The 27,536-nt window shown below is 48.0% G+C and overlaps 1 protein-coding gene across 3 annotated transcripts in view; it reads right to left on the bottom strand.

Annotated features, from left to right (window-relative positions):
- Positions 1 to 2,098: 2,098 nt before the first annotated feature.
- Positions 2,099 to 27,536, bottom strand: part of GOLIM4 (golgi integral membrane protein 4) — a 200,489-nt gene continuing 175,051 nt past the window's right edge. For all 3 annotated transcript variants that reach the window (XM_075340652.1, XM_075340653.1, XM_075340654.1), the window contains one exon: positions 2,099 to 6,811. In XM_075340652.1, the coding sequence (XP_075196767.1) occupies positions 6,665 to 6,811 (147 nt within the window). In that variant the 3' untranslated portion in view covers positions 2,099 to 6,664. The remainder of the gene's footprint in view (positions 6,812 to 27,536) is intronic.

The following is a 27,536-nucleotide window of genomic DNA, read 5'->3' as shown; positions in this document are numbered from 1 at the left end:
TGTGGTCACCACAAAGACGCAGCCAAAAAAACCTGCAATGTGCGGACATAAATGAAATCTCATAGACTTTGCTGGGGAAGGAAATTCATGAAGTTTTGAGACCAAAACTGTACCCAAAAACTTGGCAAAAAACGCAGCGTGCGCACATAGCCTTACATGTGAGGATCAATGGGTCAGACCCCTATGAATCAAATACGGATAGTCTCTCCTCGCAAACATCCTTCAGAAAGAATTCAAGTAATTTGTGTGCAGAAGGAACTTACAGCAATTCTCAGGTGCCTCCTCCTAGTAATATAAAATATCTGGAGGAATATAAATCTGTTTTTTCCAGAAACAAAATGAAAACAAAATTCAGATTTATTAACTTCTGGCAGAAAATTTATTGATGAAAATGAATTTATTGCTTCACATGTGAGCAACATTATACATGGACCACTGAGCTACTTTAATGCCAAGGATCCTTGAAAATACAAACTAAAACATGAAAATAATCTTTGTTTTCCAAAATACTTATATACATATCATACATTTTACAAAGGAGATGGTTTTTACACATAGGAAGCTGACCAATGGTAAATTACATTCATCCTACCTGTCATTAAAAAACAGTGAAGAAAAAAAACAAAATCAGCCGTAGTCTTCCCATGTTTATCAGCAGCACCTGTCGATTGAATTTGCTTCCTATAAAGTAGGCTCAAGAATCATTATATTACATTCATAGAAACGTAACAGTTGTACAAGTATTGTCTGCTGTCCATTGCTCAAGAGCACTCGGAGGCACAAAAAGGCGACTGAAGAACTGGCAGCAGCTCTGGGCATCCAGCTGCCAAATACAATTTACTTTGAAAAGAGGTTTGCTTTTTTGCTATAAATACAAAAATGTAATTTTTTTGCAAAAAAGCTATATCCACCAGGCCACCCAGGAGCTACTTAGGGTCTGATGAACTGGTGGGAAAGAAAAAGGAGCCAAAGTGCAAGGGCTTCACTTCCTATATACAGTACCACAATGTCTCCAAATGTGGAGAGGACTGGCCATAGGGTCCAGAAGACCATTTATTTTCCTCCCTTCAGGAGCAGTAAAAGTAAATAAGCCCTTCTTTACATCACTTGGCATAGGAAGCAGTCGGTGGTCTAACTTTGATCACATCCTTACATTACATTTCCACGTTATCAGACAAAAATAATTGCTTTCCTGGATTGAATGGAACAAATGAACTGTAATGTTTGGAAAAACTGATGTGGAAGTATCTTGTAGGTCTATATGCACAGGATTAACTTGTTCCTAAGGACAGATATATGTAGGGTAAAATAAATAAAGATGCAAACGTTTTACCTGCAGCGTCACATTATATACAGTATATGTAATTGTATGTGGCCGGAAAAAAACCCCACTCTCAAACACACCATCATCTTCAGTTCTAGAAAATCAAAACGGTCAACTTCTGTGTCTTTGTTGTCCATTGTTAGCGCTATATATAGGACAGAAGATGATTAAGTATCTGAGAATTTATTTACGGCTACAAACAACTTTAGAGTAAGGGTACCTTCACACTTAGCGATGCAGCAGCGATCCGACCAGCGATCTGACCTGGTCAGGATCGCTGCTGCATCGCTACATGGTCGCTGGTGAGCTGTCAAACAGGCAGATCTCACCAGCGACCAGTGAACAGCCCCCAGCCAGCAGCGACGTGCAAGCGACGCTGCGCTTGCACGGAGCCGCCGTCTAGAAGCTGCGGAGACTGGTAACTAAGGTAAACATCGGGTATGGTTACCCGATGTTTACATTAGTTACCAGTGTGAGCAGGGAGCCGCGCACACTGAGCGCTGGCTCCTTGCTCTCCTAGCTACAGTACACATCGGGTTAATTAACCCGATGTGTAATGCAGCTACATGTGCAGAGAGCAGGGAGCCGCGCACACTGCTTAGCGCTGGCTCCTTGCTCTCCTAGCTGCTGTACACATCGGGTTAATTAACCCGATGTGTACAGCAGCTACATGTGCAGAGAGCCGGAGCCGGCACTGGCAGCGTGAGAGCTGCAGAGGCTGGTAACTAAGGTAAATATCGGGTAACCACCTTGGTTACCCGATGTTTATCTTGGATACAGCTTACCTCAGCTGTCAGACGCCGGCTCCTGCTCCCTGCTCGCTTCATTTGTCGCTCTCTTGCTGTCACACACAGCGATCTGTGTGTCACAGCAGGAGAGCGGCTTTGAAGAAAACGAACCAGGGCTGTGTGTAACGAGCAGCGATCTCGCAGCAGGGGCCAGATCGCTGCTCATTGTCACACACAGCGAGATCGCTAATGAGGTCACTGCTGCGTCACAAAAAGCGTGACTCAGCAGCGATCTCGGCAGCGAGCTCGCTGTGTGTGAAGCACCCCTAAGGTCCCTTTACCTAAATTATCACTGCCACATAATGCAAATTTTTCATGTAATAGCCCTCGAACATATCAGTTTTGGTGAACACTTGTAATTAAATAATTCTTTGCACACTTTACTAATGTTATGCATTCATTCCTTTTGTAAATATAACAAACTGACAACCAACTGTTCCCATTGCTCTTCAGTAGGGTGTGTCACTATAGAGGCATACGGTCATCACTGTGTTGGAACATGGATAACAATGGAACGTCAGAATACAGGAGTTTACGGAAGGTTCTCCACCATTGTCTTATTTTGGGTAACGCATGCATTTGTTGAAGCAGCTATGTCTGCACATTTGCTTGTATTTTGTATGACCTTACAGTATACCAAGAAGGAAAACAACTATATACCTGCCAAATACAATACGTGAAAAGAAAACACATTAAAAGGGAACCGGTCATCTCTTTCACACTCCACAAACCTAGGGCAGCATGAATCAGAGTACAGCTGCCTTACTGCAGCCACATATGTTTGACCCTAAAATGCTAATAAGTTCTAGGCGGCACTCTAGTAGCGAAAGTTCACGAGTCAATGGAAGGCAAGCACAATTCATATCATGAAGAATAGAATGGCATTCCAATCGAATGAAGAATAATAAATCAAGGAATTTTATTACATTATATTCATGCACAGGAATATAATGACAAATTACGTGTTTCAGCTTGGCACAAGCCTTTGTATGGTTTCAAAAATTATTTGTGCTAAGCCAAAACGCGGCATTTGTCATTCTATTCCTGTGCATAGATATCATGGAATAAAATTCCAGGGATTATTCTTCAATTACAGTGCCTGTCTATTCTTCATGTTACCCTAAAATGCTAACAGGGAATTATGTGCCTCAGATGACTAGTCTGAAGCAGGTTACCAACAGCTTCTCCCTGCGAGTATTCCCTTGACTGACAAGTCTCCCCCTAAGAGGGCACATAGGGAGAGATTTGTCCGTCAAAAGGATTGGGGCAGGGAGAAGCCCACCAGAAAATCAATTTTTGCTTTTCCTAAAACGCCACAGCAATTTAGTGTAAAACATACACAGCCGCATTAAAAGAGCCAGACTCTGATTCATGCTTTCCATGGTTCGGGGAGAATGAATGATGGACCAATACGTTTACAGACACCACCCTGACAGAAAATAATTCCCATTTATCAATAACTATTAATCTTATGACATGTATCCAGAATCTACTCAGAACCATTACTGAAACTGCTTTGTGCAAATACTGTGGAAGACCGTAAGCAGATAATTTTAGAAACCACACTCCTGTCTGGTGACGGCCTCATACAGTATGTAAATATATTTACATAATCTGAATTGCTGCTGATTAGGCAGTGCTATAGTCAACATACAGCACAGTAATTACCATTTGCAACCTTTTTACCATCCGCAGAGCTGTATGTACTCATTTAAAGCATTGACACTCTTAATAATAACTATAACACATTAACACTTCTAGGGGACTGTAGTTTTGGGCACAAACAGGAACGTGTCACAGCAAAGGTAAGAAAAGGATGCATAGCCAAAAGAAAAAGTTATTTCTTTTCCCTCTGATGTCATTTGTTTTTGGAGAAAAAAAATAATTTATCTTAAAAACATTTGGGAAAAAAATCTTTCACCAAAATTTACAATTGTGAACACAGCCTTACAAATTATTCTGCCCCATGGATAATTCTCCCATAAAGCACAGCCGCAACGTTCATTTTTGATTGGAGTTTTCGACACAGAGATCACATGTACAATTTCTGTACCATAACTGGCATCTTGGCATCCATAACCACAGCAGCTGGTTCTTAAACTTAAAGAAAAAATGTTTACTGTGCCGCTACTGGTGCTGGATTGACTGCTGTGTATATATACTATGCATGTGTGTTTATGGCCCACCAATGTAGCCAAAATGTATACAGCAAGTAAATGAAATTTAAAGAGAATCTGACACCAGAATTTTGATACGTCATCTGAACGCAGCACAATATAGGGGAAGAAGCCCTGATTCCAGCAATGTGTCACTTATTGGGATGCTTGGTATAGTTTTTATAAAATGTCTGTTATCTGCAGGATATTTATCAGTAAAAGGACTAGTAAACCAGCTGCTAGGTAGACCAACCACACCCCCACCCAATTGACAGCTATGTAAACTGTGCCTAGGCAAAAAGCAGCCAATCAGTGGTGTGGGCGGGGTTATACAGAGCTCAACATACAGAGAACTGGTAGATCTGCAACACAGAAAACAGATTTTAATCAAAATTGCTACAACCAGCCCAGTAAGTGATATAGCATTGGAACCAGAGTGTCTGCCCCTAGATCATGCGACTCTTAGATGGGGTAGCAAAAGCCTGGTGACAGATTCCCTGTAAGAAATAATAGTCATATTTTGTACGGTTGATCTGATTGTGCTTGAATACAAACATATAATGGTTTTGTGCATGAGCTATATATTTTGAGAAGATCACATTACCGTCTTGTAAGATTAGAAGAGCTTGTCTATGGAAGGTTTTAAAGCCCATGAATACCTTTAGGTGCTTTTTTTTCCCTTTACAATATACATATTTTAAGCTAAAAATCATTTTTGCAATTAACTTTCGTTAAATATTTTGCAGCGTTTGACTTTTCCAGGCTTTTTGTTTCCCTGCACATTGTTGGCTGCAGAATGAATGAACTGAGAATCAGTAAGTCAGTTCGTTCTAATGGAAGAAATTGTAATTCTATATCTTTTTCTGAGCTCCTCTGAGCGGATTTGTGACCACAAGGTTCAGTTCAACTGTCAGTTTTTCTGTGGTCCTAAATCAGCAGAGAGGAGCTTAGAAAAAGACAGATAAAAGAATTACAAACTTTCCCATCAGAATGAATACTCTGACGGATTCTGCAGTTATAGGCTGTGCAAAACAGAGGATTCAGGAGGCAAACTGTGCAAAATGTTTAATGAAATTAAATAGTATGATTTGTAGCCCAGAATGCATACATTTAAGGAAAATAAATGCCCCCCTCCCTCGTGTCCATAACTTTTAAATAAGCCTCTTGCAAAAATTAATTGCTTAGGTGCTTCATCCTCAACATTGGCATTCGCCAGTATACAATGGAGCAGGAATTGTTAAATCCTCCTTTGTTAAGTGAATTCATTATTATCTTTTTGCTCGTAACAATAAAAATGTATAAAAATCCTATCGAAAACATGACAGGTAGAAATGAAAAAGCATAGTTTTCTGCCAGTTAGCAACTGTAGATTACAGACATCCAAAGCCGCATTTGTTTGGTATTTTTGGGACCCTTTCTCACCTCTGTACATAATGTGTGGCTGCAGCTGTCGAATCACAGGAACACAGAAAGACCCTTATGACATTGTGTTGAAAGTGTGAAGTCTGAAGTCAGAAAGCTACTCTTTGGAGGATGTGAATGATCTGAAGGTGATGGAAAACTGTTCCCTCGTGAGTATATGAAGAAGACAAATTGTAACTTCAAGACAGATTTTCCTTGAGGAAAACGTATTACTTGCATAACATCGCATTGACCATATAATTGTGGATGCTGCTTGCCAGCAAAATAAAAAAATACATGCTATTAAAACAGAAAATATACTCCTGGGAAAGCTATGAAAACAACAGGGCTCCTCGGAGGAGGTGCATATAAATAGTGCAAAGAAAACAATGGATTCACTAACGATCAATCAGCAAATAGAAGGCATTTCTCAAAATGAGAAACTGATCACAATTAATACCATCTCCATTTTTCCTTTGCACAATTTTTATTCTTATGTTCACCCCATCAATTCTTTGTTGAACCTCAGGTTTAAGCCTTTTCAAGCTAAATTATTTTTCTACACGTCACTATCAATACCGCAAAGATTACAAGACATTACCTTGATTACCGCATGTATTATAAATAATAAATATCGCAGATGAATGTCTGCACTCCCTCTCATAAAAAGGATTGTAAGGCACAAATTCTAGGTCCTGGTCTATTTATTGGTAATACGCAGTACTACCATGTTTTTATATATAGGAGAACTTAATCTTGTATCTATTAGTTCTCCACTTAGAAAAAAAGCTGCTCGACATGGCTTTTATAAGGTGGTGCATTAACAAGTATTTGCTAAAGCTTAAAGTTAATAAAAGAAGCATCATCATATAATAAAATACAGCTTTATATAAATGTGTCATTGTTTCTAATACAAAAATACAAAAAGAATATGACTTAGAAAGGCCAGCTTGGAATTTGCAACGGAAATCGCACGCTTGAGTCCTATGCATGCGTCACATCTCAGCTCGCCTCTTTTTTGCTCCAGCTGCTCCTTCTTCCTCCTCTTCCTCTTCTTCTTCATAGTTTTCATCATGATTATCTCCCTGATCTCTTTGTGGCGCTTCATGTTCCCTTTCCACCCCAATCTGTTTTGCTCCAGCCTAGAAAGCAATAAATAATTTTAAAATTAGTATATGAAATTACGTTAAAATGTATTTACTATATCTAACCTGCCGAGAGTCTGTTCCACCCATTTTTGTAATAAGCCGAAATGGCAGCCTTCACATACTCAGCAAAGCCTAAATAGAGCTTTTGGCTTTGGCCTACTTGGCCGCTGACTGCTTCTATAACTTTGCTTCTAGCCAAACAGAAGCGAATGGGAAACGTTGTACAGCCGACAACATTCATATTCACTTCAATAAGACTACTGGCGTAGATTTTCCATTTGTGTAGTAGTTGCATCAGATAAAATGATAATACAATCTTGAGTATGTGATCAAACTCAAAAGCTCACATGGAAGACACCTTGTAGACATTAACAAAGAAGGGAATTTTGTTTACTTACCGTAAATTCCTTTTCTTCTAGCTCTAATTGGGAGACCCAGACAATTGGGGTGTATAGCTTCTGCCTCCGGAGGCCGCACAAAGTATTACACTCAAAAGTGTTAAGCCCCTCCCCTTCTGCCTATACACCCCCCGTGCTCCCACGGGCTCCTCAGTTTTGGTGCAAAAGCAAGAAGGAGGAAAAAGAATTATAAACTGGTTTAAAGTAACTTCAATCCGAAGGAATATCGGAGAACTGAAACCATTCAACATGAACAACATGTGTACACAAAAAAACAGGGCGGGTGCTGGGTCTCCCAATTAGAGCTAGAAGAAAAGGAATTTACGGTAAGTAAACAAAATTCCCTTCTTCTTTGTCGCTCTATTGGGAGACCCAGACAATTGGGACGTCCAAAAGCAGTCCCTGGGTGGGAAAATTAATACCTCGTAAGAGAGCCGTAAAACGGCCCTTTCCTACAGGTGGGCAACCGCCGCCTGAAGGACTCGTCTACCTAGGCTGGCATCCGCCGAAGCATAGGTATGCACCTGATAGTGCTTCGTGAAAGTGTGCAGGCTCGACCAGGTAGCCGCCTGACACAACTGCTGAGCCGTAGCCTGGTGCCTCAAGGCCCAGGACGCGCCCACGGCTCTGGTAGAGTGGGCCTTCAGCCCTGAGGGAACCGGAAGCCCAGCCGAAACGTAAGCTTCGATAATTGGCTCCTTGATCCACCGAGCCAGGGTTGATTTTGAAGCCTGTGACCCTTTACGCTAGTCAGCGACAAGGACAAAGAGTGCATCCGAGCGGCGCAGGGGCGCCGTACGAGAAATGTAGAGTCTGAGTGCTCTCACCAAATCTAACAAGTGCAAATCCTTTTCACATTGGTGAACTGGATGAGGACAAAAAGAGGGTAAGGAGATATCCTGATTGAGATGAAAGGGGGATACCACCTTAGGGAGAAAATCCGGAACCGGACGTAGAACCACCTTGTCCTGGTGAACACCAGGAAAGGGGCTTTGCACGACAATGCTGCTAGCTCAGACACTCTCCGAAGAGAAGTGACTGCTACAAGAAAAACCACTTTCTGCGAAAGTCGTGAGAGGGAAAAATCTCTCATTGGCTCGAATGGTGGTTTCTGAAGAACCATCAGAACCCTGTTTAGATCCCAGGGTTCTAACGGCCGCTTGTAAGGTGGAACGATGTGACAAACCCCCTGCAGGAACGTGCGTACCTGTGGAAGTCTGGCTAGGCGCTTCTGGAAAAACACAGAGGGCGCTGAGACTTGTCCCTTAAGGGAGCCGAGCGACAAACCCTTTTCCAGTCCAGATTGAAGGAAGGACAGAAAAGTAGGTAATGCAAATGGCCAGGGAGAAAAACCCTGAACAGAGCACCATGACAGAAAAAATTTTTTCACGACTTGTGGTAGATCTTGGCGGACGTTGGTTTCCTAGCCTGTCTCATAGTGGCAATGACGTCTTGAGATAATCCTGAAGACGCTAGGGTCCAGGACTCAATGGCCACACAGTCAGGTTGAGGGCCGCAGAATTCAGATGGAAAAACGGCCCTCGAGATAGCAAGTCTGTTCGGTCTGGTAGTGTCCACGGTTGGCCGACCGTGAGATGCCACAGATCCGGGTACCACGACCTCCTCGGCCAGTCTGGAGCGACGAGGATGGCGCGGCGGCAGTCGATCCTGATCTTGCGTAACACTCTGGGCAACAGTGCCAGCGGAGGAAACACATAAGGGAGCTGAAACTGCGCCCAATCCTGAACTAAGGCGTCTGCCGCCAGAGCTCTGGGATCTCGAGACCGTGCCATGAACATTGGTATCTTGTTGTTGTGCCGGGACGCCATGAGGTCGACGTCCGGCACCCCCCAGCAGCAACAGATCTCCTGAAACACGTCCGGGTGAAGGGACCATTCCCCTGCGTCCATGCCCTGGCAACTGAGATAATCTGCTTCCCAGTTTTCCACGCCTGGGATGTGAACTGCGGATATGGCGGATGCCGTGGCTTTCACCCACATCAAAATCCGCCGGACTTCCTGGAAGGCTTGCCGGCTGCGTGTGCCGCCTTGGTGGTTGATGTATGCCACCGCTGTGGAATTGTCCGACTGAATTCGGATCTGCTTGCCCTCCAGCCACTGCTGGAACGCTTTCTGGGCAAGATACACTGCCCTTATTTCCAGAACATTGATCTGAAGCGAGGACTCTTGCTGGGTCCACGTACCCTGAGCCCTGTGGTGGAGAAAAACCGCTCCCCACCCTGACAGACTTGCGTCCGTCGTGACTACTTCCCAGGATGGGGGAAGGAAGGATTTCCCCTTCGATAATGAAGTGGGAAGAAGCCACCACCGAAGGGAAGCTCTGGTCGCCTGAGAGAGGGAGACGGTCCTGTCGAGGGACGTCGTCTTCCTGTCCCAATTGCGTAGGATGTCCCATCGAAGGGGACGCAGGTGAAACTGCGCAAAGGGAACTGCCTCCATTGCTGCCACCATCTTCCCCAGGAAGTGCATGAGGCGCCTCAAGGGGTGTGACTGGCCTTGAAGGAGATATTGTACCCCTTTCTGAAGTGACTACTGCTTGAACAGCGGAAGCTTCACTATCGCTGAGAGGGTATGAAACTCCATACCAAGATATGTCAGCGAGTGGGCCGGTGTCAGATTTGACTTTGGAAAATTGATGATCCACCCGAAACCCTGGATAGTCTTCAGGGAAGCGTCGAGACTGCGTTGGCATGCCTCTTGAGAGGGTGCCTTGATCAGCATCCAAGTACTGGATCACCGAGTGACCCTGCGAGTGTAGGAGCGCTACTACAGTAGCCATAACCTTGGTAAAAACCCGTGGGGCTGTTGCCAGGCTGAACGGCAGTGCCACGAATTGCAAGTGTTCGTTTCCTATGGCGAAGCGCAAGAAGCGCTGGTGCTCTGGAGCAATCGGTACGTGGAAATAAGCATCTTCGATATCGATCGATGCAAGGAAATCTCCTTGGGACATTGAGGCGATGACGGAGCGGAGGGATTCCATCCTGAACCGTCTGGTTTTTACATGTTTGTTGAGCAGTTTCAGGTCCAGGACCGGGCGGAAAGACCCGTCCTCCTTTGGGACCACAAACAAGTTGGAGTAAAAACCGTGGCTCAGTTACTGAAGAGGAACCGGGATCACCACTCCTTCTGCCTTCAGAGTGCGCAGCGCCTGCAGAAGAGCCTCGGCTCGCTAGGGAGGCGGGGATGACCTGAAGAATCGAGTCGGGGGACGAGAGGTGAACTCTATCTTGTAACCGTGAGACAGAATGTCTCTCACCCAGCGGTCTTTCATTTGTGGCAGCCAGGTGTCGCAAAAGCGGGAGAGCCTGCCACCGACCGAGGATGCTACTAGAGGAGGTCGAAAGTCATGAGGAAGCCGCTTTGTTAGCGGCGCCTCCGGTGGCCTTTTAAGGACGTGACTTAGACCGCCATGCATCAGAGTTCCTTTGTCCTTTCTGAGACCTTTTGGACGAGGAGAATTGGGACCTGCCCGCGCCCTGAAAGGACCGAAACCTCGACTGCCCTCTCCTCTGTTGGGGTATGTTCTGTTTGGGCTGGGGTAAGGATGTATCCTTTCCCTTGGATTGTTTGATGATTTCATCCAGACGCTCGCCAAACAGCCTGTCGCCAGAAATTGGCAAACTGGTTAAGCGCTTTTTTGGAAGCAGAATCTGCCTTCCATTCCCGTAGCCACAAGGCCCTGCGGAGTACCACCGAATTGGCGGCCGCGACCGCCGTACGGCTCGCAGAGTCCAGGACAGCAATAATAGCGTAAGACGCAATTGCCGAGGTCTGTGTGGTAATGGATGCCACTTGTGGCGCGGCCGTGCATGTGGCTGCTTCAATTTGCGCTTGACCTGCTGAGATAGCTTGTAGCGCCCATACGGCTGCGAATGCTGGGGCAAAAGAAGCTCCGATAGCTTCATAGATGGATTTCAACCAGAGCTCCATCTGCCTGTCGGTGGCATCTTTGAGCGAGGCCCCCTCTTCCACTGCAAGTATGGATCTAGCCGCCAGTCTGGAGATTGGAGGATCCACTATGGGACACTGAGTCCAACCTTTAACCACGTCAGGGGAAAAAAGATAACGTGTATCCTTAAGGCGCTTAGAAAACGCTTATCTGGACAAGCATGATGATTCTGGAGTGCCTCTCTGAAATCAGAGTGGTCTAGAAACATACTCGGTGTATGAGAATCTGACTCCTCCGCCGGAGGAGCTGAGGGAGAAATATCCAGCATTTGATCGATGGACGCAATAAGAACGTTCACTATGGCGTCCCCGTCTGGAGTATTAAGATTGAGAGCGCCCTCAGGATCAGAATCCTGATCAGCTGTCTCCGCATCATCAACCAGAGATTCCCCCCGCTGAGACCCTGAACAATATGATGTCTAGGGAAACTCTAAGCGAGCCCACTTAGTCGGTCTGGGGCTGGGGTCTAAGTCAGAACCCTCAGCCTGGGATGTATGAGATACCCCGGGAGGACTTGGTCCAACTGAGGGGGGCCAGGGAACAATGATTCAACAGAGTCCCTTTGCTGAGATACCGGCCTGGACTGCAAGGCTTCTAGTATCTTAGCCATAGTCTCAGAGAGTTTTGCAAACTCCGTCCCAGTCACTAGGACAGTGTCAACAGGTGGCTCCCCCTGGGCCCCTCTTAGCAGGGGCCCTGGCTGAAGAAGTGTCACAGGGGCCCAACAATGCACACAATGAGGGTCAATGTAACCTGCCGGCAGCTGGGTCGTACAAGTGACGCAGGCAGCATAATAAGCCTGTGTTTTGGCACCCCTGCCTTTTGTGGGCGCCCTGAGTAACACAATAGGGTATATAGCCAGAATGAACTGTGCTCATACAGTGTAAAATATATACTATAAACAAATAATGTATCAATACACTACAGCACCATGGGGCTAGCACCACAGGTGCTGCTTACCATCCGCCTAAAGCGGTTATGAGGCTACCAGAGACCGTGTCTGGGTCTCCCAGGGTTTGTCCCTCTCTGCAGCGTCGTAGGAGCTGACAGGAAATGGCTGCGGCGTCCTGACGAGAGGAGGGAGCCGTGGCCGAGGTGCTCACACTGTGCACAGTGAGGGGGGTGGAGTATGGAAATCATACTCCAGCCCTCAGTGCTGCTCGTTCCGTGCAGCGTCCCGCCCTCCCCCTGCCTGTCAGGGCTGAGGGCGGGAGAAAGGGAAACTAGGCCGCAAGCAAGCCGGGGACTCGAGTATAAGCGTGGCCGCCGTAAAAGCGCGGCCGACGCCGAAGTCCCCGGCGAACTACAAGTCCCAGCCGCGCCGCAGTTTCCCATGGCAGCGGCGGTTAGCGCGGTAGCCCCTACATATAAACACACTCAGCGACGCTGAGTGTGTAATGGCACAGTTTAACCCGGTCAGTGCCACGGTTCCCGTTGCACTAGCACACCCAGCAAAGCTGAGGTGTTGCCGTGCGCGGTCCCCACAGGGATACAGAGTACCTTCACGTAGCAGGGCCATGTCCCTGAACGGTACCCGGCTCCTATCCAGCAGGCTCCACAGGAGTTGTGGATGAAGCACGGTCTCAGTGCCTGGAGACCGATAGGATCCCACTTCACCCAGAGCCCTGAGGGGGATGGGGAAGGAAAGCAGCATGTGGGCTCCAGCCTCTGTACCCGCAATGGATACCTCAACCTTAACAACACCGCCAACAAGAGTGGGGTGAGAAGGGAGCATGCTGGGGGCCCTATATGGGCCCACTTTTCTTCCAACCGACATAGTCAGCAGCTGCTGCTGACTAAACTGTGGAGCTGTGCTGTGCGTGTCTGACCTCCTTCGCACAAAGCAAAAAACTGAGGAGCCCGTGGGAGCACGGGGGGTGTATAGGCAGAAGGGGAGGGGCTTAACACTTTTGAGTGTAATACTTTGTGCGGCCTCCGGAGGCAGAAGCTATACACCCCAATTGTCTGGGTCTCCCAATAGAGCGACAAAGAAATCTTCATACTATTTTCTGCACCATGGTTCGGTAAAACAAACTTAAATGAGGGCATGTATTATGGATTATGTCTACATTGACTAGTGCTACTATTGGGCATCAATTGGTGTACCAGCAATCTATGAATCACCCTTATCTGAGGAAACCAATTCAATTTTTTTTTTTTTTTAACAGAAAATAACTGAATTAAAAAGAAACCGTAAACAACTTTGGATACCTGTACAAATAGCTTTTATTCCAGTCCAACACAATATGCAAATCCCAATCAAGAGATCTAATACCGCCTTGTAGTCTACATACATAGTCTTTGCCGGTCACCAGGGGTTCATTTGAGAGTGCGAAGTAACAGACAAGGAATTAACTTGACATTAATCCATGAATAAAAAAAAAAAAGAGAAGAGACAGCAATCTAAAGTACAGTGCAAGAACACCTTCACTTTATGCTTCCATCAATACTAAGTCTGCAATGCGTTAACCAACATTGCAAGTCTTTATCTAGCATGCCTTTTACATATTAATGTCAGGAATATGTATTTTATATACAGTGCCTTGCAAAAGTATTCTTACCCCATGAACTTTTTCACATTACACCTACAAACTTAAATGTATATTATTGGGATTTTATGTGATCCGCAAACACTAAGTAGCAAGTATTTGTGAAGAGTAAACAAAATGATACGGGGCAGCTAATAAGTCTTTGGCTTTAACCAGAAAGAAATGAGACTGGATGATGAAACTTTACTTTTATTCCACATACTCTCCACTGATGACAACACACTTTTGTCACGAAAAGGGGGGTAGGAAGAGGAAGGAACAGCCCCCTTTTACACTAGACAGACCGATCAAGCACGAGACTCGCTCTCTAGCGCTCCTCTTATAGTCAGGCCAATTATGGAATTGCCCGACAATAAGCCAGGAGGCCACTATTCTACTATGCCGATGATTGAAGGGTTCCCGGTGAGAGTAAGGTATATATTCCATCGACTCCTGCGGCGGAATATATCTAAACCTCCCCTGGTCTCACTGGTTGCCCCACAATGATCCTTGGCATAAACTCGCTGCCACCAATCAATTACGATAACTATTAAGCCGAACCCAGAGACGTGAAATTCAGGATCGAGATAACAGAACAGCCCAAGATTAAATTATATATTTTTAATTGCTATAAGGGCGCACTAGATACTACAATATATACAATATGAAATTTACAGACTATATAAATATAGGTCAGAGTACATTTACAGGTAAGTTATGGATCACAAACAGGCATACAGATGTATCAATTACCTTAGGGTTGAGGGTTTGGCCGATGCAGGGGGGTACTGTGTGGAGCCAGGGACGTTTCAGGTATCCCTCCACTACATGAATGAAGCACGTGACCCACAGAAGAAATACAAAGCACGGACCTTTGCCCTTAGCTTTTATCTGTTCTGTCCTGGGCTCATACGGCCCCCCTTGTGACATCATCCTGGCTAGAAATTCGCTCGCCCTGCTGTTAGCTGAGAGTAACCTAACATTTTATTTCCCAGCATAACTCTGCCCCTGAACTTCTGAATTGATCTCCGTTTTGATAGGAAATACGAGTGTTCTGCGGGCTTCCTGTGGCCAGTTATTAATTATTGAGGGCTATGCACATCATACAGGTTTGCCGAAATATGTATTACGTGCGTCTGGCCCTCAGGAATATGAAAATGTGCTTGTCTTGTCTGTGGGGGCGATATACCCCCAATATCGAAACTCTACTGACTGTTCCGAATTGTCTGGAGGAGACCTTTGAAGTTAGGTTATAAACCTGGAGCTTCCCTGACACCTCCTGTGTAGGACAATTCACTCCGCAGGGGGTGTGCTGGATCAAGGCCTGTCCTAATTGGATTTTGGCACCTTGAGTTTTACCTTTGCTGGGTCTCCAAGCAGCAAAATAATGGAGGGGGTGACATCATGGAGTAGCTGACTGACATGAATAACTGTCATAATTCTCATCGTCTTTTAGCATACTCCTCACACATCCCCCCTTTAGAGGGTGCTAGGGGGGCAGCACATTCCTGTGTTCCCCTGCACGTCAGTCCACGACCTCTCCTTGTCGGGACAGCCCGTTGGCATTACCGTGGTCACGGCCTTTTTTATGGCGAATGGTGAAGTGCAAGGCTCCATCGCAACAACCTCCCATTCGCCCCGGAGACTGTGTGTAACCAGCTGAGGGGATTGTGGTCCGTCTCCACGATAAAGCGGTGCCCGTATAGGTAGGGTTGCAGACGCTGCAGAGCCCACACTATGTCCAGGCATGGAGTAGGCCTCCTTCCCCGGCAACAGCTTACTGCTCAGGTACAAGACTGGGTGCTCTTGGCTCGCAGAGTCCACCTGGCTGAGCACCGCACCGAGGCCGAAGTCACTGGCGTCGGTTTGTACTACAAACGGCCGCGTGAAGTCGGCTGCCTGGAGCACCGGGGAGCTGGACAGGGCAACCTGGAGAGCCCGGAAGGCTGTCTCGCAGTCCATTGTCCAACTGACTGCGGAGGGTAGCTTCTTCTTCGTGAGGTCCGTCAGGGGCTTTGCTAGGCTACTATAGTGTGGAACAAACCTCCTATAGTACCCGGCGGTCCCCAAGAAGGACATCACCTGCTTCTTGGTCCTGGGGGTGGGCCAGGATGTGATGGCCTCCACTTCCCCAGGCTCTGGCTTCAGAGCTCCCCCGCCTACCCAGTGACCCAGATACAGGACCTTACTCATGCCCAGCTGACTCTTCCCCAGCTTGATAGTCAAACCTGCCTGGTGGATCCGCCTGAGCACCTAAGCTAGATGATTTAGGTGATCCTCCCAGGTGGGACTGAGGAAGGCGATGTCATCCAGGTATGCGGCCGCGTACCCTTCAAGTCACTTGAGCAGGGTGTTTACCAACCGCTGGAAAGTGACAGGAGCATTCTTCATTCCGAATGGCATCACCGTGGACTCGTACAATCCAAATGGGGTAATAAAGGCAGAGCGTTCCCTGGCCTCGCGAGTCAGGGGGATCTGCCAATATCCCCGGCTCAGATCCATGATGGTCAGGTACTGAGCCCCGGCCAACTGATCGAGCAGGTCATCGATGCGTGGCATTGGGTACGCATCGGCGACCGTGACAGCATTGAACCCCCTGTAGTCCACGCAGAACCAAGTGGTTCGATCCTTTGGGACGAGGACTACAGGCGAGGCCCAAGCGCTGTTGGATGCCTGGATCACCCCTTCACCAGCTTCAGCATCTTGTCAATCTCCTGATGCATGTGCTGCTGCACCTCCAGGGAGACCAGAAATGCTGAGCGCCGGATCGGGCGGTGACTCCCAGTGTTCACGTGATGGATGGCCAACTCAGTCCTTCTGGGCTGGTTGGTAAACAACTCCTGGAAGAAGTGTAGGGTGGCCCACAGCTGGGACCGTTGGTCCTCCAAAAGCTGGTGGCCAGCCTCCACATCCTCGATGGATCCACCCGCCCTAACCTGGGCGAGCATATCCAAGAGGGTTTCCGCCTCTCCCTCTTCGGGCAGGTTGCACACGGGGAGTGCACATACCTCCCCGCTCATGAAGTGCCTTCATCATGTTCACATGGAAGGTCTTCCGCCTTCCACGGGCAGGGTCGATGCTGACCAGGTACGTTATAGGGTTGAGCTGCTGGTACACGAGGTATGGGCCTTCCCAGGCTGCCTGAAGCTTATCCTGTGGTACGGGGATCAGCACCCACACCTTTTGACCCACTTGGTAGGTCCTCTCACAAGCATTCTGGTCGTACCAATGCTTCAGATCGGCCTGGGCTTGAGCCACATTGTCATGCACCAGCTGCGTCAAGGCCTGGATTTTTTCCCGGAAGCGCACAACATACTCGATGACCGACACTCCAGGGGTGGCCAAATCCCCTTCCCAAACCTCTTTCACCAGAGACAGCACAAGTCACCCGTACAGGAGCTCAAAAGGTGAGAATCCCGTTGAGGTCTGTGGAACCTCCCGATAAGCAAATAACAGATGTGGGAGATACCGCTCCCAGTCACGCCCGTGAGAGTTGACCAACATCTTAAGCAACTGCTTTAAGGTGCCATTAAACCGCTCACACAGCCCATTAGTCTGTGGATGGTACGGGCTGGCCACCAGATGTTGCACCTGGATTTGCTTACAGAGGGACTCCATCAGCTGTGACATGAATTGGGTCCCCCTGTCAGTGAGCATTTCCTGGGGAAAACCCACTCGGGAGAAAATCTCCAGCAAAGCGGTGGCCACCTTGTCAGCCCGAATGGACGACAAGGCTACCGCTTCAGGGTACTGGGTGGCATAATCTACTAGTGTCAGTATGAAGCACTTCCTGGAGCTGCTGGGGATGGCCAGCGGGCCGACCAGATCCACAGCCACCCTCCTGAAAGGCTCATCAATGATGGGCAAAGTTACCAGTGGGGCTTTGGGGCGTGGCCCCGCCTTCCCCACTCTCTGACAGGTGTCACACGACCGGCAGTAGGCAACCACATCGGCCCCCATTTTTGGCCAGTAGAAATGCTGGGTTAACCTGGCCTTGGTCTTAGCGATCCCTAGGTGTCCGGCCATCGGAATCTCATGTGCAATCTGCAACAACTACGTCCGGAATGGATAGGGTACCACCAACTGTTGGTCCCTGGGCCACACCTCTGGTGAACCCTGCTGGACCGTGACTCGGTACAGCCGTCCTTGGTCCCAGACCACTCGCTCCGGGTCAGAGTCCGAGGTCGGCTGTGCCGCCTGCTCCTTAAGAGCTTTCAAGCTGTCGTCAGCTTCTAACACTGCCTGAAACCCCTGACTAGATGTGGCCAGAATCGTCGAGACTGTCACATCTTCGGTCAGTACCCAGGGACCTGTGTCCTGGCCTCCGCCTGACTCTGCTGCCACTTGGTTAGAAGGGGAAGAGCTATCGGACCTCCGGGAGGCCCCTTGTGTTCTGGCACTCCTACTGCGGGTGACCGCGGCTACAGCCGCTGTTACCGTGGGTCGTGCCTGCTTCTCCTCCGTTCCTGACCAAGTCGCCGGTTCAGGCAGATCTACCTGGCTTCCTGACACCCCGGTGGGGGGGGAACCCTGCACAGAGATCCTACCTGGGAGCACTGCCGCTCCTGGGCTAGCCCCAATCTCACCTGCCTGTTCCCTCCCCCCCTGCAGCAACAGAACCCCGCTGAGAAATCTCTGGGGACCCCGCATTTGCTGTGGTTGCCCCCACCTCATGCACTGGCTCTCTCCCTGCAGTATTCTGCTTTCTGCTTATCCCTCCAGAGGGCAACAGATCCCAGCTCACTGGCTAATTACTTGTAAAGGCATTGTCACACCATTCTCCGACCCCCTCCCCTCCTGTCAAAGTTGCAGCTGTGTGTGTGTCTGTGGTGTCAGTGTAAGCAGAAGACCCAGAGCTCACTCCCTCCTTCCTTACATCATGTACAGATAACACAACATCGCCAGGGGGTATGTCAGTACTGGCTGAAAGATCAGCCCTTGGGAATTCGGGGGCCTCAAACTGGGAGGTTATCCACCCCAACTCTGTCCCAAGTAACACTTTTGCGGGAATCCTATCAGTTATTCCCACTTCTCTCACCCCTCGTCCTTCGCCCCAATCCAAATAAACCTTGACGACGGTCAGCGCCGGTTCAATGCCTCCAACCCCAGAGGCAGCGAGGGTTTTTCCGGGTACCAAGTCTTGGGGGAGGGGAAGGGACACCATCTCAGGCCGTACCAGAGTCATCTTAGCGGCGGTGTCTCGCAGTCCCATGGTCATAGACCGGCCGATGGTGACGGGTTGGAAGTTGTCCAGGGACCTACCACCACCCCCACCCACACACACACATCACCGTGGGCGACCTTTGGGACGGGCACGGGGCCTTGGGGTGCTGAGGGCACATGGCCTTGAAGTGTCCAGTTTGGTTGCACTGGTGGCACCATCTTGGTTCTGCCACTGACCTGGAGAGGGGAGTCGAGGGGGACACCCCCTGCAGTCTAGGGGCAGGTGGGGCAGTTGCAAGATTCATCTTACCCCCCTCTCCAGGTGCTGCTGGCGGACGCTCTCTTGGCCTCAGGGGCCCGATTGTTGGTGTAGTCATCTGCCGGGGCGGCCATAGCAGTGGACCCCTTTGGCTTCTGGTCTTAGATGAACTGGCGGAGATCCTCAGGGCAGTTCCACAAGAGTTGTTCCGTGATGAACAAATCCAGGATCTCCAGTCCGGTGGTAAGCTGCAGGCCTTGGGTCCAGTGGTCGGCAGCTCTGGAAAGGGCCCGCCGGTGGTCAGCCCAGGTGTCCTTTGGTCCCTTCTGCAGGATCCGGAAATTCTTGCGGTAGGACTCCGGAGTAAGGTTGTACTGTTGGATCAGGGCCCGCTTGATGGTGTCATAGCCCTGATCTGCCTCAGCAGGCAAGTCCCTAAGGATATCCAGGGCTTTACCCCTTAAACGGGGGGGGTCAGGTACTTGGCCCACTGGTCCTTGTCCAGATGGCCTTTGAACGGACTTGCCTGCAGCCCCGTCAGAAAAGAGTCCAAGTCTCCATCCTTCTCCAGCACTGGGAAGTCCTCAACACAAACCTTTGAAAGCTTGGTGTCTCGATTGTCACAGGTGGATGATGAGGGTTGGAGCTGAGCTAGCTGCAGCTGGTGGTCACGCTCTGCCTGTCTATCTCGCTCAGCAGCCTCACGCTCTGCCTGTCGATCTCGCTCCGCAGCCTCACGCTCTGCCTTGTGCTCGGCCATGAGGTCCTGGTAGCCCTCCCGGTCTCCAGCCTGGAGTAGGGCCATAGCCATTTGTAGAAGGGCATCCGAGCCTGCCAGGTTCGGTGGATTGGCAAGTGGTTATCTGCGGCACGCTGTAGAGCCAGAGGATGAGCGACCCACTGCAGTGCCTGGTGATTCACTTTCCACTGCAGGGTGGTGGACTGGCATCTGGCTCCTTAAGGACCCTTGGGTGGGCTCCTCCTCGCCTTGTCCATAATTGCCAGGTTATGTGATGTCCTCTGCAGAGCGGTTATCGGGCGTTGGGCTCCTGGAGGACTCATGGACAACCTCATCATCGCTGCCCACAGCACCGTCCTCCACCTCTTCGGCTCCGGCCATAGCATTGGCCCGTTCTTTAGCTTTGCTCCTGGTGCTCTCAGCCATTCTTGCAGACTTTGGTCACTGACACAAAACTGCCACCTGATGCACCCACACACCTTACAGTATCTGCACTCTGACACTCTAGTGTTCAGCTGGTCTTAAGACCCCAGCAGCCACAGCTGCTACTGGCAGTCTTTAGTGTCTGGGAGTATGGGTCTCACACACACACACACACACACACTATTATCTCGATCCCACCGCTGCCAGCAATATGTCATGAAAAGGGGAGTAGGAAGAGGAAGGAACAGCCCCCCTTTCACCAGAAAGACCGAGCAAGCACGAGACTCGCTCTCTAGCGCTCCTCTTATAGTCAGGCCAATTATGGATTTGCCAGACAATAAGCAAGGAGGCCGCTATTCTACTATGCTGATGATTGAAGGGTTCCCGGTGAAAGGTATATATTCCCCCGACTCCTGCGGCGGAATATATCTAATCCGCCCCTGATCTCACGGGTCGCCCCACAATGATCCTTGGCATAAACTCGCTGCCACCAATTGATTACGATAACTATTATGCTGAACACACAGACGTGAAATTCAGGATCGAGATAACAGAACATCCCAAGATTAAATTATATATGTTTTAATTGCCGTAAGGGCACACTAGAAACTACAATTTATACAATATGGAATTTACAGAATATATATGATAGAGATATATATATATATATATATATATATATATATATATATACATATATATATATATATATATATATATATATATATATATATATATATATATATATATATATATATATATATATATTTTTTTTTTAATACCCTGTTTCCCCGAAAATAAGACACTGTCTTATATTTTTTTTTTGCCCTGAAAAAAGCACTATGTCTTATTTTCAGGGGGTGTCTTATTCTCGAGGAGACATGGTTGGGGGTAAGTTTACCCCCCACAAAAAGCAGACTTCCCCCGGTTCCAGGGTGTCTGTATGGCTCCCAGATCCTTCTGTGATCTCCCATCAGGTACGCTGCACGCCTCCCCTGCGTCTGGCTGACATCAGATCTCACACACACATCAGATCACACACACACACACACACACACCAGATCTCTCAAACACACATCAGATCACACACACACACATCAGATCACACACACACACATCAGATCACACACACACTTCTCCCTGTGATCTCCCTGCAGCTGTGCTCCCCTGCGTCTGGCTGACATCAGATCTCACACGCACACACACACATCAGATCACACTCACTCACACACAAACACACACCCACCTCACTTATTCCCACCCACCCCACGATCCCAGCAGCTGTGCTGCACGCCGTGCTCCTCTGCCTCCTGCCGACACTCACAGATCCGATCGCTTACGTTCACACACAGTCACACATCAGACAGTATACACGCACACATCTGATCGCATACACTAACACACACACACCCCACTTCTCCCTGTGCTCTCCGGTGGGCGGTTCCAGCAGCTGTGCTGCACGCCGTGGTCCTCTGCCAACACTCACAGATCCGATCGCATACACTCACACACACACACACACATCAGAACGCACTCACACATCAGACAGCATACACGCACATATCCGATCGCATACACACACACACACACACGATATCGCACATATGCGCTCACACACTCAAAACATGCGGAGATACCACAGGTCCTGGAAGGTCACTGCACAGTGCACAGAATCGCCGCCGAGAAGCAATCAATATCGCCGGAGGTTGTGAGTGTGTGGATGCAATCTGATGTGTGTGTGAGGTGTGTGTGTGTGTGAGGTGTGTGTGTCTGTTCTTATGTGTGTGCGTGTGTGTGTGTTCCGCCGCTGCAGGACCATGATGCGCTCACCTGCTCCCGGTCGGTGTCTGGTAAGTATGACTGCGGGGTCTTCTGTCTTCTCTCTTCTGGGGGTGCCCGCTGCCTATAATGAAGTGCCCTGCAGTGTCTTTAACTCTTTCACCGCTTCATGACACTTCATTATTGACCGCAGCTATGTCTTATTTTCAGGGGATGTCTTATATTAAAGCATCCCTGAAAACTCCTGCTATGTCTTATTTTCGGGGGACGTCTTATTTTCAGGTAAACACGGTATACATATATATATATATATATATATATATATATATATTATATATATTATATAGTATACGCATAGTATGGTGCGTATACTATATACGCATACGCATAGTATGGTGTATATTATATATATTATATATATTATATACACCATACTATGAAGAAAAAGACATGGATCGCACATCCCAAAAATACAATGATCTAAAGCCGCTAGGCAAAAAATTAAATAGAACATGAGGTTCTTTTGTTACCATTCTGATCAGATTGTATTAAGCCCACTGCCACGTCACGGCAAACCTCTTGAGTGGGTCCCTAACCTGACCTTTTTGTGTGGCACCGTGCACCGACCACCGCCGCAGCGACAAAGCGCCAGCAGGGCGGGCGACCTGGTGCCTCACAGCACCCATGCTGCAAGGCAAAGCCCCCAAGGCTCCAGGCCGCGCCGCCCCACTGACACCACACCACCACAACAGCAGCCACCACACAATCTGATCAGAATGGTAACAAAAGAACCTCATGTTCTATTTATTTTTTTGCCTAGCGGCTTTAGATCATTGTATTTTTGGGATGTGCGATCCATGTCTTTTTCTTCATAGTGTGTTATACAACATTCTATCCCTCTCTTTTTTTTTTTTGCTTGGATCTGCACTCTCCCCATTTGGCACAGGTGATTTTAATCAGCAGGAGACTGCAAGAGGGGTCAGCCTTCTTTTTGCTCCCAGTCCACATATGGGAGCCAGTGGGAGGTGAGTGCACAGCTCCTCTCACTGTGTGCTGGTGCTGTGTGGTGGCTGCTGTTGTGGTGGTGTCGTGTCAGTGGGGCGGTGCGGCCTGGAACCTTGGGGGCTTCGCCTTGCAGCATGGGTGCTGTGAGGCACCAGGTCGCCCGCCCTGCTGGCGCTTTGTCGCTGCGGCGGTGGTCAGTGCACAGTGCCGCACAAAAAGGTCAGGTTAGGGACCCACTCAAGAGGTTTGCCGTGACGTGGCAGTGGGCTTAATACAATCGGATCAGAATGGTAACAAAAGAACCTCATGTTCTATTTATTTTTTTGCCTAGCGGCTTTAGATCATTGTATTTTTGGGATGTGCGATCCATGTCTTTTTCTTCATAGTGTGTTATACAACATTCTATCCCTCTCTTTTTTTTTTTTTTTTTTTTTGCTTGGATCTGCACTCTCCCCATTTGGCACAGGTGATTTTAATCAGCAGGAGACTGCAAGAGGGGTCAGCCTTCTTTTTGCTCCCAGTCCACATATGGGAGCCAGTGGGAGGTGAGTGCACAGCTCCTCTCACTGTGTGCTGGTGCTGTGTGGTGGCTGCTGTTGTGGTGGTGTCGTGTCAGTGGGGCGGTGCGGCCTGGAACCTTGGGGGCTTCGCCTTGCAGCATGGGTGCTGTGAGGCACCAGGTCGCCCGCCCTGCTGGCGCTTTGTCGCTGCGGTGGTGGTCAGTGCACAGTGCCGCACAAAAAGGTCAGGTTAGGGACCCACTCAAGAGGTTTGCCGTGACGTGGCAGTGGGCTTAATACAATCTGATCAGAATGGTAACAAAAGAACCTCATGTTCTATTTATTTTTTTGCCTAGCGGCTTTAGATCATTGTATTTTTGGGATGTGCGATCCATGTCTTTTTCTTCATAGTGTGTTATATATTATATACACATATATATATATATATATATATATATATATATATATATTTACAGAGCACCATTAATTCCATGGTGCTGTACATGAAAAGGGGGTTACATACAAAATACATATACAAGTTACAGTAGACAGACTAGTACAGAGGGAAGAGGGCCCAACCCTTGCGGGCTTACATTCTATAAGATTATGGGGAGGAGACAGTAGGTGGGGTGTAGATCGGGCGGCAGCTCCGCACGGTGGTCGGGCGGCAGCTCCGCACGGTGGTCGAGCGGCAGTGAGTTCATTGTAGATTGTAGGCATTCCCGAACAGGTGGGTTTTCAGGTTCCGTTTGAAGCTTGCAAGGGTAGGTGATAGTCTGACATGCGTGTTGAGGCAGCAAGTTCCAGGAGACTGGGGATGCTTGGGAGAAGTCTTGGAGTCGGTTGCGTGAGGAGCGAATGAGAAAGGAGAGAAGGAGATCTTGGGAGGACCGGAGGTGACGTGTTGGAGTGTAGTGGGAGATTATTTCGGAGATATATGGAGGAGAGAGATTATGCACAGCTTTATAGGTCAGTGTTAGTAGTTTGAATTGGATACGGTGGAAGATTGGAAGCCAGTGGAGGGACATGCAGAGGGGAAAAGCGGGGTGGTATTGAGGAGAGAGGTGGATCAGTCGGGCAGCAGAGTTAAGGATGGACTGGAGAGGGGCGGGCGTGTTGGCAGGGAGGCCACAGAAGAGGATGTTACAGTAGTCGAGGCGGGAGATTATGAGGGCATGCACTAGCATTTTAGTAGATTGCGAATTGAGGAAAGGGCGGATTCTGGAAATATGGAAATATAATATATACACACACACACACAAACACTATGTCAGAATACATTTACAAATAAGACACGGTCACAAACAAGCATACAGATGTATCAATTACCTTAGGGTTGAGGGTTTGGCCCATGCAGGAGGGTACTGTGTGGGGCCAGGGATGTTTCAGGTATGCTCCACTACATGAATGAAGCATGTGACCCCCAGAAGAAATACAAAGCATGGACCTCTGCCCTTAGCTTTTATCTGTTCTGTCCTGGGCTCACACGGCCCCCCCTCGTGACATCATCCTGGCTGGGAATTCCCTCCCCCTGCTGTTAGCTGAGAATAACCTAACGTTATATTTCCCAGCATAACTCTGCCCCTGAACTTCTCACCCGGAAAATATGACCCTCATTTTGATGGTCGTGAACTGATCTCCGTTTTGATAGGAAATATGAGGGTTCTGCGGTCTTCCTGTGGTCAGATATTAATTATTGAGGGCTACGCACATCATACAGGGTTGCCGAAATATGTGTTACGTGCATCTGGCCCTCAGGAGTATGAAAATGTGCCTGTCTTGTCTGTGGGGGCGATGTACCCCCAAATATCGAAACTCTACAGACTGTTCCGAATTGTCTGGAGGAGACCTTTGATGTTAGGTTATAAACCTGGAGCTTCCCTCCCACCTCCTGTGTAGGACAATTCACTCTCCAGGGGGTGTGCTGGATCAAGGGCCGTCCTAATTGGATTTTGACACCTTGAGTTTTACCTTTGCTGGGTCTCCAAGCAGCAGGAAAAGGGAGGGGGTGACATCATGGAGTAGCTTACTGACATGAATAACTGTCATAATTCTCATCGTCTTCTATCATACTCCTCACAACTTCTTACATCAGTATTCCAAGTTCTGTAAGCCTAGCAAAAAGAAGGATTTCGGTTGTGCCTCAAACCAGGCATCCGTAGCAGCCATGTCATCAGAAATGGTGTGAGATTTGATACCCATGAGGTGTTTCTTCAGGTTTGGAAACAGATGATAGTCGGAGTGAGCTAGATCTGGTGAATAAGGTGGGTGGTCAACCAGCTGGAAGCCCAGCTCTGCCAGTTTTGCCGTGGTCGCTTGTGCAGTGTGAGCGGAGGCGTTGTCTTGCAGGAACAAGATTCTTTTAGACAGCTTGCCGCACCTTTTGGCCTTCGGAGCTGACTTGAATTGATCCAAAAGTTCAACGTAATACCTTGCATTGATGGTGGAACTCTTTTGAATGTAGTCCACTAGCAGCACGCCCTCCTTATGCCAGAACACAGATGCCATCACCTTAGTGGCTGATTTTTGCACTCTGAATGTCTTTGGATAAGGAGAATCACTGTGCCTCCACTCTTTTGACTGCTCTTTGTTTTCAGGGTCAAACAAATAAATCCAGGTCTCAACCATAAGGCCCAGTCACACACACACACAACGACTTACCAGCGATCCAGACAACGATATGACCTGATAAGGATCGCTGGTAAGTCGCTGGGAGGTCGCTGGTGAGATGTCAAACAGTCAGACCTTACCAACGATGCAGGAACAATACAGGTCGCAGTAGTCACCTGTATAACGATCTCTGCAGTCACTGTGACCCTGTCACACAGTGTCAAACACAGCGATGTGTCCTGCCCAGCAGGACACCGCCTTTGAAGAAAATAGCCTGGACCATTCGGCAACGATTAGCGATCTCACAGCAGGGGCCTGATCGCTGGTAGATGTCACACATAACGAGATTGCTACTGCATCACAGAAACAGTGACTCAGCAGCGATCTCGTTATGTGTGACGGTACCTATAGTGACTAGTCAATCCAGGAAGTTCTTATCAGTCCGGAAACACTGATAAATGGATGTTTTCACTGGCATGCTTCTCTGATCTGTTGTCAAACATTTGGGGACACACTTTGCAGATAGCTTCCTCATGTCCAAATGTTCATGGATAATGACAAATATTTTCACGGGGAATCCCCATGATGTCTGCTATTGCTTTAGCTGAAATTCATCAATGCTCCAAAGGTTGTGCACAGCATCGACGATCTCCAGAACAACAACCGCTCTCGGTAGTCCAGGACGTTCCTCATCATTGGTGCTGAAGTGGCCAGTTTTAAATTTGGCAACCCAGTTCTTAACTGTGGAATATGAAGGGCATTGATGCCCCCAATGTCTGCGACATATCACAATGAATATCCTTCGCGGACTTTCCTTGCAGAAACAAAAATTTTATCACTCCTCTGCTCTTAGTTGCTGTGAATATCACATCAGACTCCGCCATTTTTTTTCCCCGTGTGCGTAGAACACTTGCCATAAGCAACAAACACAAAATTTGGAAAACATATATTAGACACGTAAGGCTTTCATATGATGTAACATTCGTTACCATAGAAACAAAAAAGATCACAAAGCCAAAGACTTATCAGCAGTCCTTTGTACATGTTTCTTTTTAAAAAATCTAAATCTGAAAATTGTGACGTGTATTTGTATTCAGACCCCCGTGGTCTGACACCCCTAAATAAAATACTGAGTGACCAATTGCCTCCAGAAGTCAAATAATTAGTAAACTGAGTCCACCTGGGTGTAATTTATTCTCAGTATAACTACAGCTGTTCTGTGAAGGCCTCAGAGGTTTCATTGAAAACATTAAGGATCAAACAGCATCATAAAAATCAATGAACACACCAGACAGGTCAGGGATAAATTAGTGGAGAGGAGTAAAGCAAGGTTAGGTTATTTAAAAA

This window comes from Anomaloglossus baeobatrachus, chromosome 3 (assembly GCF_048569485.1).
Source record: "Anomaloglossus baeobatrachus isolate aAnoBae1 chromosome 3, aAnoBae1.hap1, whole genome shotgun sequence".
NCBI classification, from domain to species: Eukaryota; Metazoa; Chordata; class Amphibia; order Anura; family Aromobatidae; genus Anomaloglossus; species Anomaloglossus baeobatrachus.
Note: the sequence above shows the minus strand (reverse complement) of the source record. Positions and strands in the feature narration are given on the sequence as shown.